At 52.7% G+C, this 17836-nt stretch overlaps 6 protein-coding genes; 3 read left to right on the forward strand and 3 right to left on the reverse strand.

Moving 5' to 3' along the window:
- Positions 1-33: 33 nt before the first annotated feature.
- On the reverse strand, positions 34-2694 carry RCC_05599 (probable Nitrate reductase [NADPH]; the record flags this gene model as incomplete). The annotated part of the gene is made up of 1 exon (XM_023770866.1): positions 34-2694. The coding sequence occupies one exon, from the start codon at positions 2692-2694 to the stop codon at positions 34-36; it is 2661 nt and encodes an 886-aa protein (XP_023626634.1).
- A 1163-nt stretch (positions 2695-3857) lies between these two features.
- Positions 3858-7357, forward strand: RCC_05600 (probable NAD(P)H-nitrite reductase; the record flags this gene model as incomplete). XM_023770867.1 has 4 exons in its annotated part: positions 3858-5298; positions 5350-5415; positions 5472-5659; positions 5711-7357. The coding sequence occupies 4 exons, from the start codon at positions 3858-3860 to the stop codon at positions 7355-7357; spliced, it is 3342 nt and encodes a 1113-aa protein (XP_023626635.1).
- Positions 7358-7907: 550 nt separating this feature from the next.
- RCC_05601 (uncharacterized protein) lies at positions 7908-8480 on the reverse strand (the record flags this gene model as incomplete). The annotated part of the gene is made up of 1 exon (XM_023770868.1): positions 7908-8480. One exon carries the CDS (start codon positions 8478-8480, stop codon positions 7908-7910), a length of 573 nt encoding a protein of 190 aa, XP_023626636.1.
- Positions 8481-8965: 485 nt separating this feature from the next.
- RCC_05602 (uncharacterized protein) lies at positions 8966-10816 on the reverse strand (the record flags this gene model as incomplete). The annotated part of the gene is made up of 1 exon (XM_023770869.1): positions 8966-10816. The coding sequence occupies one exon, from the start codon at positions 10814-10816 to the stop codon at positions 8966-8968; it is 1851 nt and encodes a 616-aa protein (XP_023626637.1).
- A 180-nt stretch (positions 10817-10996) lies between these two features.
- On the forward strand, positions 10997-13108 carry RCC_05603 (related to 51.5 kDa protein; the record flags this gene model as incomplete). XM_023770870.1 has 3 exons in its annotated part: positions 10997-11266; positions 11319-11752; positions 11800-13108. 3 exons carry the CDS (start codon positions 10997-10999, stop codon positions 13106-13108), a joined length of 2013 nt encoding a protein of 670 aa, XP_023626638.1.
- A 934-nt stretch (positions 13109-14042) lies between these two features.
- Positions 14043-17524, forward strand: RCC_05604 (related to sphingosine-1-phosphate lyase; the record flags this gene model as incomplete). XM_023770871.1 has 3 exons in its annotated part: positions 14043-16840; positions 16891-17274; positions 17326-17524. 3 exons carry the CDS (start codon positions 14043-14045, stop codon positions 17522-17524), a joined length of 3381 nt encoding a protein of 1126 aa, XP_023626639.1.
- Between the last annotated feature and the right edge of the window lie 312 nt (positions 17525-17836).

The following is a 17836-nucleotide window of genomic DNA, read 5'->3' on the forward strand; positions in this document are numbered from 1 at the left end:
GCACGTCGCTCAATTCTGTGGAGTACCAAAGGATCAAAAGAACATCAATTCCTCATCCTTCCAGCCAAGTTCAAGTAACGCCTTGTGACAGCTCTTTTCTAGAGGCTCAGGCCCACAGATCAGTACCATAGCCTCTCCATCCGCATGAGATGCTCGACCAGCGTGCTCGGCGAGAAGTGGTCCGGCTATGCGACCCTTCAATCCTTGCCAGCTCTCATCTGATTTCGTCAAGGTATGTAGTAGCTTGAACTTGTCGGCGTTGTCTCTGGCGTATTGATCCAGCTCTTCTCTGCATAGAATATCGCCTACTAGACGGTTTCCATCGAGACACACGACCTTTGTCGGATCCTCTGTATCTTGCATTACGGCACGCAAGACCTGGAAGATTGGTGTAATTCCACTGCCGCCGCAAATCATGTAGAGCGTCTTGACGTTCTTCACTGCTGAGTTCACTGTGCAGAGGCCTTTGCCAATATACTCGAATTTTCCAATTGGTCCTTTGAAATCCACAAAGTGTCCAATAGGAATTGAATCGAGAGCCGTGGACATCTTTCCACCTTTTTGCTCTTGCGTCTCGAAGTAGAGTTTCACCAACACATCCATGAACCCCTTCTGGCTTGTCTCTGAGATGGGTGTGTAGCTCCTGATGATGGCCTCTCGTGTGACTGGATCTCGCAGGCGCATCATCACATGCTGGCCTGTTGGTAACCCCAATGCCTGATCCTCATGCTCTAATTTGAATCGGAAGATTCGCGTGTCCGCGGACACGTCCTTCTTTGAGTGTAGGAATGCCTTCTTCCAGGCGCGAGGTGCCAAAAAGGTCGGTGATGGCTCAGCGGTCGCGTCGGAATGCTCTTCTCCACCCGCCAGAGCTGCCTTTCCTTCGTCGTCCAGAGTACCGATGTGATAGTCTGGCATCATCCCTTTGGCATTGTCGCTGTGGATCGCCATGAACTCGTCAGTGGAGTCAAGACCAGCTGCCGAAAGGATGCTGGTAGCACCTCCGGGATGGTTTCCCAGGAAAGCGGTTCCGTCGAAAACTTCTCCGTTGATAACAAACCATGGAGCTTGCTTGGTGTCGTGTTTCCGCAGCTCCTCGAGGGTGATCTTGTTATGCACGTCGGCCTTGGTCAACTTGACTTCTGCAGCTTGTTCGGCAACGGCCTCTGTATCTTCTTCGCCGTCAAGTTTCTCACCCCAGAAACCATTGGAAAGGTTGCCTCCCGACTTCTTGACTCGTTCCATCCAACCTCCGGGCATCAAAGCCGGCTGTGTGGGATGCTCAAACCGGAGGCAGTCGCCTTCCTTGGTGATCGTAAGGCGGTACCAAGGATTGTTCATCATACCCAACACGCTCCAGTACATGTCTCGGGGTTGTAAGTTCATACTCTCATCCATGGCACGAACAATGATATCGTTCGAGTCGGCAAGCTCTTCCACAGCCAAATCGATGTTCCAGAAACACCAGCAGAAGCTGTTCTCTCTCCAGGTGAAGTCCAGAGTCCCTCCGTACAACTGCTGAGGCTTCGCATCTCGATACCTGTCTTCTGCATAGTCGATGTTTGCCAGCCGCCATGACTTGCCCTTGTCGATTGAGATCTCAACTCTTGTCACGCGTCTCCCGCCACCACCGTAAGCATATCCTTTAACTCGATAACTCTTCGGCGCATCGGCTAATTTGAGCTGCTCTTCATGAGCAGGACACGCGATGGCAGAGTTCGTGCTGAGGTCGTAGATTGCATAACGTTCGTCCTTCCACCACTCAGGTTCGTTTGCAGACTGCTTCGGTGTGATCATGGTGGGCAGTACTCTGTTGTCGTATATGTGATACCAGTTATCACTCGGCTCAGCAGTGAWGATCAGCTTCTTGAGCCACTTTACACTGCGTCCACCAATCTGTCCAGGGATTACCACTCGGAGAGGCTTGCCGTGGTCAGGCCTTAGGCTCTCGCCATTCATCTTGTGTGCCAGCATCATACCCTTGTTCTCATCCATGGCCCAGTTGAGCTTGACTGATGTTCCATAGTAGCCATTCGGTAACTTGTCGGCACCTTCCATGCATACATACTTCGCTCCTCGGAGTGGCTTGGCCTTGCGTAGGACGTCGCCCAGTACCACGCCTGTGAAGAGAGCCGTTGAGACGCCAGCTGCACCCCACGAGAATCCTTTCGTCTTCTTGACTACATTCTGTTCTTTTCGCCGGTTTCCTGCGCACACGAGGGTAATCGGATAGGTCTGTTGTTCGTATTGCTCCATGAGTTCTTTGAGGGTAATGGTGATTGGGTTCTCCACCAGACCCTCAACTGTGAACTCCCAATCGGGAATCTCTTCGTCCCTAACTTGTGGAACATGACCATGATTCCGGACGTAGAAGAGCTCTGGACTTGTGAGAAACCCCTCGTTGAACAGATCTGTCAAGGGTGCTTCGACATTAAAAGGATGGACACCAGTGAGTCGTATCAGCCTGGAGTCGCGAGGGAGCCAGTTATCTGGAGTCTTCTTGTCGACATCCAGGACCTGCGTCGGCTGCGAAGTGGCGGGAGGGAGGGGAAAGTCCGATGTTGTGCGACTGGAAATGTATTCCGTCTCCTCCGCCTTTTCACTGTCACTCAGGTCGGAGTCCGGTGGTGTTGGAGGAAGATCATGTATAGGGAGAGACATGGTTTCGTCTTGCTGCATGGTAGAACCACCCATATTGGCTAGAGACAAGGAACGATATGAAAGAGCAAGATGGCAAGTCCGCACCAGCGTGATGATAGAGAGTGAAAAGTAAGGGAAAATGAGAAACCAGCAAGTCCCAGTCGATGAGGTATTACGGTGTATCTCTACAGACACGTCGACCCGCTTAGCCAAGCTCTGCCAGGGGATCAAAGTGGTCGATGGGCGGGAGATGCGTGGTCATCATGCTGCGAATTGGAATCAACTGCACGCAATACAGCCGTGAAGGCGAGGAGATGCACCGTCAGGGCACGAGCTGAGGTGTCAGCCAATCTGGGCGACGGGCAATGCATCGCCGCGGAGATGCACAGTCCGGAGGGAAAACAAGTGACATCGACAGGGCATCCGGAGCGGGATTTCGATCTCAAATCCCCAAACCTCAGCCTCGATTATTGCCCCTCGCCTCACCTGCTCGCATGTAGTGGTCTTCTTATCTTTCCGCGCCGAAAATGGCATAGCAGGCTGACCGGGGCCAAAACCGGTGATAATGCCACATTTTTCCACGTCTTTTCGTGCTCGTCGGGGCTGTCTTTGTCGTAAAAGATGTCTCCGTCACCGCAATTTGGATTTGTGTTTGATGCGTCAGTCGCATGGACGTCTAGAGCGGTCCCCTTGTTGCCGGCGAAGTCAGGGCCAAGGTTAAACGGCCAAACAAGCACTGAACCAAGCTTTTCGCGGAGATCTTCCGCCAAGTTTTGACTGGACAGACACGCGAGAATCACGTGGAGCGTCTGGGGGGGTATAGAGCAGCGATAGACATAACTCTCCATCACTCGCGCTAGTTCAGTCCGGCGGACTCTGGAGAACCTGGTCTTCTCTCCTTATCTTCATCCTTACTTATCTTGAAGACAAACTTGTGCGCCTCGGAGATGCCTTCAAACCCTCCTCTCATGCATCTTGGGTGTTGCAACAATCCGGGCATCGTTGTTGGCTGGATTTGTTACTGGCCATGCACCTCCTGCTTCTCCGGTGTTGTGACCACGAGCCTCTGCGTGGCAACCGCTTGGCCTGATAACATGTCCTTTCCCGCAGCGTTGCGCTGGTTGGTTTCGTAGGTTTCTGTTTTCCTCTCGTCCTTGCATTCATTCACCTTTCTCTCATCTGATTGTCCTTCTCCTGGCGAGAGCCGCACCATCAAGATGAGCAACAGCGAGTGGAATGATCCGGAGGCCAACGTCCTACCGGAGAAGGTGGAAGCTCTGGAAGCCAATGGAGAGATTCCCAAGAACCCTCAACGCAAGAGGGTGGTGGTAGTCGGGCTGGGCATGGTAGGCATCTCGTTCATCGAGAAGCTGCTCAAGCTCGACGTCAAGCGGCGAGAATACGATGTGGTTGTCATCGGCGAGGAGGCTCACCTAGCCTACAACCGTGTTGGCTTGACGAGCTACTTCCAACATCGAGAGGTGGAGAATCTCTATCTCAACCCCGCATCGTGGTATGCTTCGATGCCAGAGGGTTCGCTCTCTTGCCACCTCAACACACTCGTCACCGCGGTGGATACAGAGGGTAAAACAGTAGAGACCTCCGCAGGTACGACCGTTCCATACGACATACTCGTGTTGGCCACGGGCTCGGACGCTGTGCTACCTCGACATACTCCTGGTCACGATGCCAATGGCGTGTTCGTATACCGAACAATCGAAGATCTGCAAAAGATGATCGACTTCGCGGAAACGAAAAGAGGTACCGTTGGTGCAGTCGTTGGTGGAGGGCTTCTTGGTCTAGAGGCTGCCAAAGCCATGATGGACCTGGAGCGATTCGACAAAGTCAAGCTCATCGAGCGAAATAGATGGGTGTTGAGTAGGCAGCTGGACAGCGACGCGGGGAGTATGGTTGTTGAACAGGTTCGACAGCTCGGATTGGAAGTCCTGCTCAGCAAAAGAGTGGGTAAGATCAACACCGACAATGATAACAACGTTACTGGTGTCATTTTCGAAGACGGCGAGGAAATGGACTGCTCGTCCATCTGTTTCGCCATTGGCATCAAGGCGAGAGATGACTTGGCCCGCAAATCCGGCCTAAAGTGCGAAGATCGTGGAGGTGGGATTGTCATCAACGCTGATCTCTCAACCTCCGTGCCGGACGTATACGCCATTGGCGAATGTGCGAGCTGGGAGAGCCAGACATTTGGTTTGATCGCTCCAGGTATCGAGATGGCAGATGTTCTTGCCTTCAACCTCACGCAAGCAAAGTCTCACTCTCCACGCAAGTTCAAGAGCCCAGACCTTAGCACCAAGCYCAAACTACTGGGTGTGGAAGTTGCGAGCTTTGGGGATTTCTTCGCTGACCGCGATGGACCCAAAAACTTGCCCCGGCGTCGCGGTGCTGTCAAAGAAGGCGAGGCAACGTCCCGGAGTCTAATCAATGGTACTCCTCCACCCTCACCTGTCAAGGCTTTGACGTACAAGGATCCCTTCCAACAGGTTTACAAGAAGTATTTGTTCACCCCGGATGGGAAGTATCTTCTCGGCGGCATGATGATCGGGGATACCAAAGATTATGTCAGGTTGGTGCCTATGGTCAAGAATCAGAAGGCGCTTGAAGTGTCTCCTTCCGAATTCATCATTGGCAAAAACTCTGGTACGCGTCAGATATCTCGCCTTAACAAATCAAAACTAACACACATAGTAGGTGACGACAACGCCGATGACCTCGACGATGATACTCAAGTCTGCTCCTGCCACAATGTGTTGAAGGGTGAGTGAATACGACACCGCGACCTTCTCGATGAAGCGCTGACTTGTGTGCCTCAGGCGATGTGTCTAAAGCAGTCAAAGACGGTACTTGCAAGTCTATTGGTGATGTCAAGTCTTGTACAAAAGCTGGGACGGGTTGCGGTGGCTGCATGCCTCTCGTCCAAACCATATTCAACAAGACGATGGCTTCAATGGGACAAGAGGTGAAGAATCATCTATGCCCTCACTTTGAGTACTCTCGCGCGGTATGCATCGACGTCACTCCGAGACCGGGATCTGAAACTGATGCATTGCAGGATCTCTTCCACATAATCTATGTTAAGAAGCTCCAAGCATTCGCCGACATCATGAAAGAGGCTGGCAAAGACCCATCATCATCGGGCTGCGAAGCCTGCAAACCCACAATCGGGTCCATCACAGCTTCGCTCTACAACAAGCATGTTCTTGATGAGGATCGCAGAGGTCTCCAGGACACCAATGATCGTTTCCTGGCTAACATCCAGCGAAATGGAACATTCTCTGTTGTGCCTCGTGTTTCAGGAGGGGAGATCACTGCCGACAAGCTTGTCGTGATGGGTACCGTTGCGAAGAAGTATAACCTATATTGCAAGATCACTGGCGGTCAACGAATCGACATGTTTGGTGCTAAGAAGCAGGATCTTCCACAAATCTGGCAGGAGCTTATCGATGGCGGCATGGAATCAGGACATGCCTACGCCAAAAGTCTAAGAACAGTCAAATCTTGCGTTGGATCAACGTGGTGCCGTTTCGKAATCGGTGACTCAGTAGGCATGGCAGTCCGTTTGGAGGAGAGATACAAGAGTGTGCGATCGCCACACAAGATGAAGGGAGGTGTCTCAGGGTGCGTCAGGGAGTGTGCTGAAGCGCAGAGCAAGGACTTTGGCCTGATCGCCACGGAAAAAGGCTGGAACATCTTCGTTGGAGGCAATGGAGGTGCAAACCCTCGACATTGCGACCTACTTGCCAAGGACGTTCCGCCGGATGATGTGGTCCCCATCGTTGACCGATATCTCATGTTTTACATGCGGACAGCAGACAAGCTTCAGCGAACAGCGAGGTGGGTTGAGAACTTGCCAGGCGGCATCGAATACTTGCGCAAAGTCATACTTGAGGACAGTCTCGGCATCTGTGCCGAGTTGGAGAAGCAAATGGAAGAGCTTGTCGGTTCTTTCTTCTGCGAGTGGACAGAGACGTTGAAGAGCACAAAGCAGGTGGCAACTTTCTCCCAATTCGGAAACACGCAAGATACCGTCGACAGCGTCGAAGCGGTCGACGAGCGAGAACAGCTTCGACCAGCATACTGGCCCAAGGAGTCTGTCAAGGACGATTTCCGAGGCACAAAGTGGACTACCCTTTCATGGCAACCGCTAGCAAAATGTGAGCAATTCTCCGATTCAATGACGGGATCAAGTTTACCCGTCAAGCGAGGAGATACTCAGCTTGCAATCTTCAAGGTGAAGGGCAAGTACTACTGTACGCAACAGATGTGCCCTCACAAGCGTGCGTTTGTGCTCAGTGATGGTCTCATCGGCGAGGATGTGCAGAAGAATAAGCTCTGGATTAGTTGTCCGCTGCACAAGCGCAACTACGACATGAAAGGCGAAAATGCCGGGAAGTGCGGCAATGATGAGACTGTCAACATCGCGACATTCCCTGTCGAGGCTCGCGAGGATGGCTTCGTTTACGTCAAGCTACCACCTATTGATGAGCTTGATGGTGTGCTGGGGACTGAGAAGTGGAAGATCAAGAAGGAGGAGACGGAGCAGAAAGGAGAGTTCGAGGCTCTGGATAAGAAATTGGTGAAGATGAAAGGTCGCAAGCCATTTGCCGCAAGTCATCTCAGAGGTGGATTGGGCGAGCATGCCAAGGCGAATGCAATTCTTGCTGGTGGTGAGCGAGGTAGCAATGGTATGGATTGGTAGATAACAGTTGAAGAAAAAGAACTTCGAATATAAGGCATAACCCTACGCAGGTGCGATTGGTCACTCCACTCATAGTTCTCCTCTTATCGTTCTATCAACGAGTATAACAGGCTCACTGATGCATGAGAATCTCTACCCTGAGAAAAATCACACGAATTGCGTCTCGATCTGCCTCCTTCTCGACCGCCGACGTCAGTCAAATTTGACCCCCTTCAATTTTGTCTATAACCATTTGTTCCCTGTGAAAGCGGAGTATTCACAATCTTGGACATTTGGACACAACCCTAAAACTGCATATTTCTCTCTAAGAATAAACCGGAATTTTCTTTATATATATAAATAAGACCTAACCTTCTAAACTCCATATTGCGGCAAACGTGAAAAGAGGGTGCTACCCAAACCCTAACCCTAGACTACGGAGGAGGGCATGAAAACGAGGCAGGTCTCAATCACCAACGAGGTAAAATCCGTCTTGTTATTGTCTTTTGTGTATTCATACGTCGAGAACGGCCCAGCCGTGCTTACCTATCTCACAATCAAGCGTCAACGCTCAAAGGCCCTGCGAGTCTTGCGAGTCTTGCGAGTCGCCTGTGTGCGGACGCTCAGGCTCCTTAATCAGTGGCTGCATGCTGAACGAAGGGACGGGCCCTTCGCTGACAGAGCGAACAGCTGCTCCAGAGTCGGTGGCGGGCTCATCCATGGCATCAACGTCACTACCATAAGTGCCATATCCTTCTCCTGAATTTCCTGAACCAGAGTGTTCTTGATCGCTTTTGAGCATTTCGCCTTCGTGTTTCTCCACTTTGCTGCCTCCGGAAAGCTTGCTGCTAATCCAACCCTTGAGGCCACCTTTGCTTCCAGGCTCACCGCTTCGGGGAAGCAAACTTGAGTCTTGAATTCCTTCAGCGACGGCGTCGTCGTGAGTGTTTTCGTGGTCAAGCTTTGACACCTCAGGACCTCCCTTGGCGTATTGCGTAACTTCGCCGCCGTCGGACTCTTCAATATCTGGCGAACTCCTCAACTGAGGGTCGCTACCACGGTGGTGCTCTACAGCAGTCATCAGCGGCATGTAGCGGAGAGTTCGCTGCTCATAGGCATAGCGTAGAGTGCTCACCGCCAACATGAACAACACCGGCGTAGCTGCTGCGCWGTGGGGCCTCTTTCTCGGGCATCGTCGTCTGATCGGCAACGTTCATGATCGCTGTCTTTGAGAAATGCCTGTACTTGAAGGTATTGTAGATCTCCAGCTTCTCAACTCCGCATTTGAGTCAAGACTAGGTTTCGAACGAGGGCAGAACGGCAGGAATCTATAGGTGGCCTGCGTACGCAAAATCCTGTTTGGCACGATCTGTGCCCGGCCTGTACAGTCAATGCAGATGCCACCGCTGTCGTGTGGAGCGAGGTACCAATGGGCCGCGGGCCGCCTCCCGGTGACATGCTTCAATCTTGAGAGTCAGAACGCTGCACAGAAGCGTGATCTGGGGTTCTGAAAATTGCACCGCGACACCATGCGAGACAGGCCACGTACAAGGCAGAGAAAACGACAAACGTCGCCACTTCACACATCTTAGCTCGCCGTGTCCCTTTGATGACGCTGTATGGGTGCTTTCATCCACTCCCCTCCGTGCTGCCACCCTCAGACAACGCAACAGTTCCCAAACCTGCTTCGCTGCCATCGCCATCGTCATCGTGTCGTCCGTGGTTTACTGCGTCATGTGACTTGCCGTCCTGTCCGCATGTCGTTTCAAGTCGTCTTCGCAGAATGTTCGAAAGCGTCTCTCTTCTCGTTCTCCCAGCCTGTCCAAGAGCATTCATACACTTGAACCGCTTTGCTGCTGGTACCCCGCCTATTTGCTCCCATTCGGCCTCATAATCAAGATGTCTGCGCCAGTTTGCGCCGATTTCGGCTCGCGGCTTCGCATTATTGAGGCTTAAATGCGTCTCTCGATCCCTGGATATGTGCTCGGGAGGATCAAGCCTTAGGAGCTCCCAAAGACGCTTCTCATCCCGCATGCTGGCAGCTTCATCGATGGCGTTCAAATGAGTGGTTTCGGCGCGAAGGGAGGATCTGGGACTCAGAGCTCGCTTACGCTTCCTCGTTATCTTGGTTGGAGCTGGCCCTTCGGATTCCTGCGGTAGTTCGTCTGATGACACCGCGTGCTCCTCTTCAGTGAATAGATCGCTATCATCCATGTCCAGAAAATCATCCTCATCAAGGATGTCGGTATCGGAGTCCTTGCGGAGCCCCGAATCTTTGGGCCTAGGCAAGCCGAGTTCGCTCTCGACCTCTTCGTAGGTCAAGAGATGGCCACTTTTAGTGGAGGGCCTTCCATCAGCATACTTTTTGGAGTCGCTGAACACACCCACCCTACATCTACGGGCTGCGGTCGCCCAGTACCGCTTGCTGTCGCAGGGCATGTGGAGAAAGTCGACTGCAGTCCGAACGTCGACTTCTCGAATTGCGCCAAGCGGACTCCAATCCTTACGACTGGCATCCTCTGCCCTCAATCGTGATGTTGCCTGGAATATAGTTGCCTGCACTATGCGCCGCGTGATGCTAACAGTAATCTGGCGAAAGTCCTCCAGCGCAGTACGGAAAAGTGCCGGCTCCATCGGATCTGTAGACATTGAATCAACGTGGTGCCAATTGAGATTGTCGTCCTCACTGTTGTTCATGTAAAGGTTCCGAGACAGCTGGAGAAAGGCCGAGGGACGCAGGATAGATTCAAACGTAGCATGTGATACTGTACCGCTATGGGCAGCCCCCGAGCCCATTCCGTCTGCTTCAGGCAAGCCAATCGCATTTATGTCAGCATCGGGTCGGTTCTGGTCCTGCAGCACGTCCATACGCTCCGCTACGTCTGCATCGACAAGCCACTCATCGCCAAATCTGTCACGTTGTTGCTGATGTATGTGTTTCTCGACATGGACAGCAAGTGCATCTGCTGCGAGATCCAGAACGTGCTCGCCTTCTGGGGAAATCTCAGCAGCAGCAGGGATCTCTTCGTGTAGGGGCACATTCTTCTTCTGCAGGTTGACTTGCTTGGAATCTTGTGAAATTACACCTGCTTGCAACAAAAGGAGATATGCGCGGATTTCTGGCTCACTTTTCGTGCAGACAGCTCGCCCTAAAGCTGGCAGATCGTCAGGACTACGTGAAGCCAAACATTGGAATAGAGCGTCCTTTTCTCGAGACGTCCATCGCGAAGCGCCAACGTGAGACGCGTCTAACCCAGGCTTCCGATTGCGAGCGTTGACGTCCTCAATCTCTGTGTTCAGGAGGTCTCGATAAGCCTTGCTAAGATATCCTCTTATGGGCTTCTGGTTTGGCTTCGGATAAGGATGAGTCCTGCGGTATTGGGCCGAAGGCGCGTTCGGAGGCGCATTCTCGCTTGGCGACGAGGAATACTCGTCCTCGCCGCTGGCAATATAGTCGTCTTCTGAGCTATCATCAGCCATGCTGAAAGTTGGTAGGATGATGGAAGTAAGTTTATGCGCAAGAGGTGGTGTAATGGAGAATGACGCTAACCCAATTCGATATCGTGACCTGCGTCTACCTAAAGTCGGTTGCAATCAACACGTTGCGACGCGTCGATCAATAATCTGGCATCTGCATCTGCAAGCCGAGTAGAAGTTCCCATGCGGCTGGCAGCCATCTTGAAAGATGTAGGTCTTTCAGCTTCGCCACGAATTTGGCGACCTTTTCGAAAGTATTTACTTGCGAGGCCTCTCCGGGCCTTTGCATGCCAACGACGATTCACCAATGCCCCCTTGTTCTATCAGGAGAACGCGCCGCAAAAGGTCGAGCTTCGACCATACCAGAAGGCGAGCATCGATGCCGTTCTCGAGTATCTTGCCAGGGGTGAGAAGCGACTTGGGCTATCTCTCGCCACTGGAAGCGGTAAAACGGTACGCACCAGATACATGTCCTGTCATCAGAGTCGAGTTTGATTCAATATAGGTCATATTCAGTCATCTAATTGACGAGGTGCGATCACCTCTTCCCGATGCCACGCAAACCCTCATACTCGCTCACCGGAAGGAGTTGGTGGAGCAAGCTGCGAAGCATTGCCGGAATTTGTACCCAGAGAAGACGGTCGATATCGAAATGGCCTCCCAGCACGCATCCGGTCTTGCGGACATCACTGTAGCGTCTGTTCAGAGTATAACATCTGGAGACCGCCTAATGCGCTACGACCCAGCCAAGTTCAAGCTCATAATCGTTGATGAGGCACATCATATCGTGGCACGGCGTCACCTGGATGTTTTGCGGCATTTCAAATTGACAGACAAGGATGACTTGGGTGCTGCGGCTCTTGTCGGTGTATCAGCGACCTTTTCCAGGCATGATGGTGTGGGACTCAACGCGGCCATTGATCACATCGTGTACCATAAGTAAGTGATGTAAGCTAGGCAATAGATATTTCGCTGATAGCTGCTAGGGACTACGTCGATATGATTGAAGGGAATCACTTGGCCGGAGTGATCTTCACCTCAGTCCGCTCTGGTGTTGACTTGTCCAACGTGAAGTCTCGCGCTGGAGACTTTCGGACGAAGGAACTTGCCGAAGCTGTCAACAAAGACGAAATCAACACCATCACTGTGAGAGCGTGGCTGGAAAAGGCCGCTTCTAGAAAGTCAACGTTGGTGTTCTGTGTCGATCTGGCTCATGTAGCGAGCCTGACAGCGGCTTTCCGTCAGCATGGTATCGATGCCCGGTTTGTGACGAGCGACACTCATGCAAAAGTTCGAACAGAAAGATTAGACGCTTTCAAAGCGGGCAAATACCCAGTGCTTCTGAATTGTGGGATATTCACGGAAGGAACCGACATTCCCAACATCGACTGCATCATACTCGCACGGCCAACTCAATCCCGAAATCTCTTGGTCCAGATGATCGGGAGAGGCCTGCGGAAATACCCTGGAAAGGAAAATTGCCATGTCATCGATATGGTGACTTCGTTGGAAGTCGGGATTGTCACTACGCCCACGCTCTTCGGTCTAGAGGCTGGCACACTCTTGGAAGCTGCCGATCCCCGACACATGGCTAGCATTCGTGAAAGGAGAGAGATTGAGAGGCAAAGAGAAGTTGAAGCTTTGGCTCCTCCCAGCCAAACAGGTCTTGCTCAAGTAATGACAGGCCAGGTGACATTCACGGATTACGACAACATCAACGATTTGATTGGCGATAGCACTGGTGAACGCCATATCCGAGCAATATCACAGCTAGCCTGGGTACAGATCGATGAGAGTCGCTACATGGTCTGCAACAGGGACGGCGCGTTTTTGACCATCGTCAAGAACGAGGATTCCAGCCAGTACACAGTCATGTACACTGCCAGACTACCATCGGAGGCCACTTCGAAGTCACCATTTGCCCGGCCACGACAAGTCGGAAAATCTCCGCAATTTGAGCATGCGGTCCACGCTGCAGATACATTCGCTATGACCATCTTCCCCCTGCACTTTGTCTCCAAGAGTGCGCCATGGCGGAAGGGTCCAGCTTCAGAGAAGCAACTCGCTTTCTTGAACAGATCGCGTCAAGAAGGCGAGAAGCTTCGGGTAGGAGACTTGACCATGGGACGAGCCGCGGATCAAATCACGAAAATAAGACACGGTGCGCGGGGACGCCTTAATCGGATCCAAGGAGAGAGGAAGAAGCTTGGGCGAGAGGCAGCGAGGAGGGAGAAGTGGCAGCGCAGGTTCAACCCGCAGGTCAAAGCTGGCCCCGTGCTTGGTAATGTTCGATGAACGGAAAGAGAGGGCCAACATCAGAGTGATGTATCAAACACATCTCGCACCAATCAATAACGCAGGAAACCTCTGATACACCGTACCCTCCCTCCTACACAAATCCACTCCCTAGCTAACAATGGAATTGCCCCTCGTACGGAGTACACCGCAGTGGCGGAACAGGCGGCACTTGGGTACATGCGGCAAATGGAAGAGCTTCGGCGGCTTCCTGCATGAGAAGTTAGAACAGGTGGGTAGGTACTGTAGTAGCTCCGCGCTCCGCGCGTTCCTCGACTTGGCGCGTTGGTCGCAAGCATGGCAAGCATGAGGTGGCGCTATTGTAGTTTCTGTGCAACTTTTAATGTCAAATTGTACTTTGGGACTCGCCTCTGTTGATGACAACAACACGAATACTTCAAGTGGCATAGCAATGMGAGGCACACACCCTCCACATGTAATCCCATTTTTCCTTGACGTATATGTAGCTCTACCGCAATCTCGTCGCCAATAGAGTTTAGACGTCACATGCGATTAGCATCGTTCTAGTGCTATAAGGAGACAAAGTACCTCTACCTGTGCCTTCCAATGCCCCAGCAAGATTTTGTGGTTGCACTCGATATTCCTATCATTGTCGCACGCTTTCCACCCAGACGCAATCGCGTGCCATTGGTGTCTGCATACACACCACCGCGGGGTTGTTATCAGGTCGTCTGGGGTGGTCCGTGTGTGGCATAGTTGGTATCCGACCCGAGACTTTCTCCACCGGATCCCGCTGGGAGGCTTGTTTTGGTCTTTGGGTGTGCCGCCAACACTTCTGCGCAGAAGGCGAGCAGGAGCACGTCCACCCCCTCCATTCCGTTCCGCCACGCCATCATCGTCGTCGCCGCTTCCACCGCCTGCTGCTCGTCTCGTCCTGGATGCTTGGACAGGTCGCGCGCGTGTAGAGCGTTCAATGAGGAGACGCCCGTCCGGCTCCGGCGAAGATGAGGACTGCGACACCGTCCAGTCTGCGCCCCCTGTTCGCGTCGTCGCCGACAAGAAAAAGCCGGYCGAAACGTCCCCCCAGATGACCAGCAAGGGCTCCGCCCGCGTGACCAGGCAGTCATTGCGACCGCCGGAAAGGCAGGGGAAGGAAATGAAGGTGTCGACTGTGGTCGACGGGACATCGAGAAGCCCTTCTTCCTGGCAACGGACGACGATTACAAGTCCTGCATTAGGCAAAATATCGCTGGAGGAAGACCAGCACATACCCACCAAATGCATACCGGATCCTATAGCAGATCATCTGCGGCGCCAGGCCGCACATTTAAGAAGTCCCTGGCGATGTTCGCTGTTGACCCTCGCAACCAGCATAAGCGCGATTGCGATTCTGTTTGCTATCGTACACTCGTTCTTGAACTTTCAGCAGGATCCCAAAGGATGCGCCATGTCCTACATGATGCCGCGATTCGATCCGTTTCCTGATTTCGACACTGAACACACTCGCTTTGGCAGCAAATACTCGCTCTATCTCTATCGCGAGCGTGGCGTTGACGAGGACGTACGGGTCAAGGGGATACCGGTAGTATTCATTCCGGGCAATGCAGGAAGCTACAAGCAAGTACGCCCGATAGCGGCAGAGGCAGCCCGCTACTTTCACGATGAGCTCCGCGAAGACATGGCCGCGATTGATGGTGGGAAGAGGCCGTTGGACTTCTTCACCGTGGACTTTAACGAGGAGCTGATCGCATTCCACGGACACACGCTGCTAGACCAAGCGGAGTACCTCAACGAAGCCGTCGCATACATCCTTGAGCTCTACCACAGCCCACAGCGTTCGTTTCGTGAGCCCGGCCTGCCGAATCCTACGTCTGTCATAGTGTTGGGCCACTCWATGGGAGGAGTGGTTGCGAGGACTATGCTCAGCATGCCGAACTACCAGGCAAACACAATAAACACGATCGTCACCCTGTCTGCACCTCACGCGCGCCCGCCCGTATCGTTCGACGCCGCCATGATTTCGACGTACAACTGGATCAACACCTTCTGGAGAGAATCTTATTCTGAACGTAATGAAGGCAAGAATCCGCTGGACGATGTGACTCTTGTCTCCGTTGCTGGGGGCGGATTGGACACGATGATCCCATCAGAGTACACGAGCCTCACATCCCTCGTACCAGACACCCATGGCTTCACGGTATTCACATCAAGCATTCCGCGTGTATGGACTGGCATGGACCATTTGGCAATAATGTGGTGCGACCAATTTCGGAAGGCACTGGTGAGGGCTATATTCGATGTGCTTGATGTGCGACGGCCCTCACAGACACGGCCTCAGCCAGAGCGCATTCGTGCCATGCGGAAACGACTACTGACTGGTATGGAGCCTGTCGTKGAAAAGGCACAGCTTGAGCACGAGCCCACGACATTCCTGACCCTGGAGCACAGCTCAACCACGATCATGTCACATGGTCAGCGCCTTGTGCTGCGACATCTCGGAGACGCTGGTACGATCAAAGCGCACGTGATGCCCATTCCCGCGCAGCCCTTTGGGCAAGGCAGCAAGTTCACGCTGCTCACAGATCAGGCTTTGGACGGAGGAGATGAAGACGGGGCATTGTCCGTGTTGCTCTGCAGTGTCACGCCTCCACCCACAGGCTTCTCGGTCCTATCATACGCCATAAATCTGGACTCGACCGGCGGCGCTGCGGGATCCACTAGACTCGCATGCAAAAGCGCCGCTCAGGACGTCTCGCTTCTCCCTGCATCGACCAATGAGAGTATCAACGCGTTCGACAACGCTCGGCCCTTCTCCTATCTGCAGTACGATCTGTCTACGATCTCAGACTACCAGTTCATTGCCGTTCTGGAGAAAGCCAAAGAACACACACCGGGCTGGGTCATTGCTGAGTTCAGCGATGCTAAGCAGTCGTCTATCAAAGTTAGCAAAGGGCACCACCAGCTGCTCATGCGCGGCATGCATCGAAAGCTCCCTGCGAATCGGCCCATGATGACAGAGATCAAGATTCCAGAGGTGCATTCCACGCTGTTTGCATATCGCCTCGAGGTCAATCGTCGCCCATGTCAACAGTACCAGGAGAGCTTTGCGCCTCTTCTGCGCCAGTACATCGCTGAACCGTACGAGTCCAAGTACTTTGTCAACACGCAAGGTGGCCACATCAACGTACATGGGCTCTCTCCGTACATGCCACCGCCGCTCGCCGGTGGCGCAACCGATGGGCTATCTTTGCAGTTGTGGACGGACCCGACGTGTAATTCTACCGTTGAGGTGTCGTTGAACGTCGATGTGCTGGGCAGTGCGGGTAAGCTTGTAATGAGGTACCGCACGGTCTTTGCAGCCTTTCCATTGCTAGTCATAGCGCTCGTGCTGMRCAAGCAATTCAAGGTATACGACACTACTGGCGTCTTCATGAGCTTCACGCAAAGCATGGACCAGTGCATCCGAACTTCGTTGCCCGCGATCTTCATTGCCCTCACCTTCTTCGCGATCGCCGTTTCCAAGTCGAATCATGGCACGTGGACAAGGCAGTGGCTTAGCAAAGCGACAGGAAACTCGCAACAGAGGGTTGATTTTACTGTGAACGACCTCATGCTGGGTACATCRGATCCATTCTTCTGGTTTCTGGTGCCACTGTTTGCGATAATCAGCGTTGGCATCTGCATTGCGATGAACTACATTGTTCTCACCTTAACGCATCTAATGGCAGTGGCTCTGAGTCGCGTTCGCGGTTCACCAGTCGATGGCACAAGGTATGTTGTCGCGGACTAGGTAGGCTCTGCGTATGCTAACCATCACGTAGGAAATCCGGCTGCTTATCTATTAATACAAGGCTGTTTATCATCGGCGTCTTCGCCGTGATGATCGCCATGGTCGTGCCATATCAGTTTGCATACCTGGTGGTCTGCATCGTACAAATCGGGACGTGTATCGGAGCATTAAGAAGCGCCCGGGAGACCCAATCCGCTCAGGATTACAACTTTTACAATTACGCCCACTCGATGCTTGTGTTCATGCTTTGGATACTACCAATCAACATGCCGGTGCTGGTTGTTTGGATACATAACCTGGCCGTCCAATGGATGATGCCTTTCTCCACGCGCTATAATCTAATGTCTGTGCTGGGATACATCTTGCTGGTCGAGATGATGAGTACGAGTACGATGATACCTCGCGTCACGAATCGGTCAGTATCTCTGCATGGCTAGGACGTGTGTCAATGCTAACTTCCATGTAGCTTTCGCCACCTCACTAACACCATGATCTTTGCATTGGCGCTCTATGCTGCCGTGTATGGCGTGACGTACGCTTACCGCATGCACTCCCTCGTGAATGCGCTGTGCGTTTGGCTCTATGTCATTCACCTCTCAGGACTGCTGGCGCAATGGATCTCCAGCCCACCGCCGACAGAAGGCCATGTCAAGAAACGACCATGATGCCGTCCTGCTTGAACGCACTTTTTGGATGTTTGTCAGTTAATGTGATAGAGAAGGAGATACCCACGACTTTGCATTGCACAGCGGCATTTGAACCGGGTGCCATCAGCACCCGTGAACGCGCCTTGTACATAATACGTTTACACAGTAGTATATAATGAGTAATACGTCTTGAATCCGTTTTCAAGTGGCGGGGACCCRGCCAGGAAGTTCTCCCCGCGAGCTCTTCGATTGGAAAGCACGATAAGCTCCACATTTAGCCGGCCGCAGCTTCTCGGGCAGTTCTGCCGGCGCAGACAACAAAGACAACAA

Source organism: Ramularia collo-cygni (genome assembly GCF_900074925.1).
Source record: "Ramularia collo-cygni strain URUG2 genome assembly, contig: RCC_scaffold08, whole genome shotgun sequence".
In the NCBI taxonomy this organism is placed as follows: domain Eukaryota; kingdom Fungi; phylum Ascomycota; class Dothideomycetes; order Mycosphaerellales; family Mycosphaerellaceae; genus Ramularia; species Ramularia collo-cygni.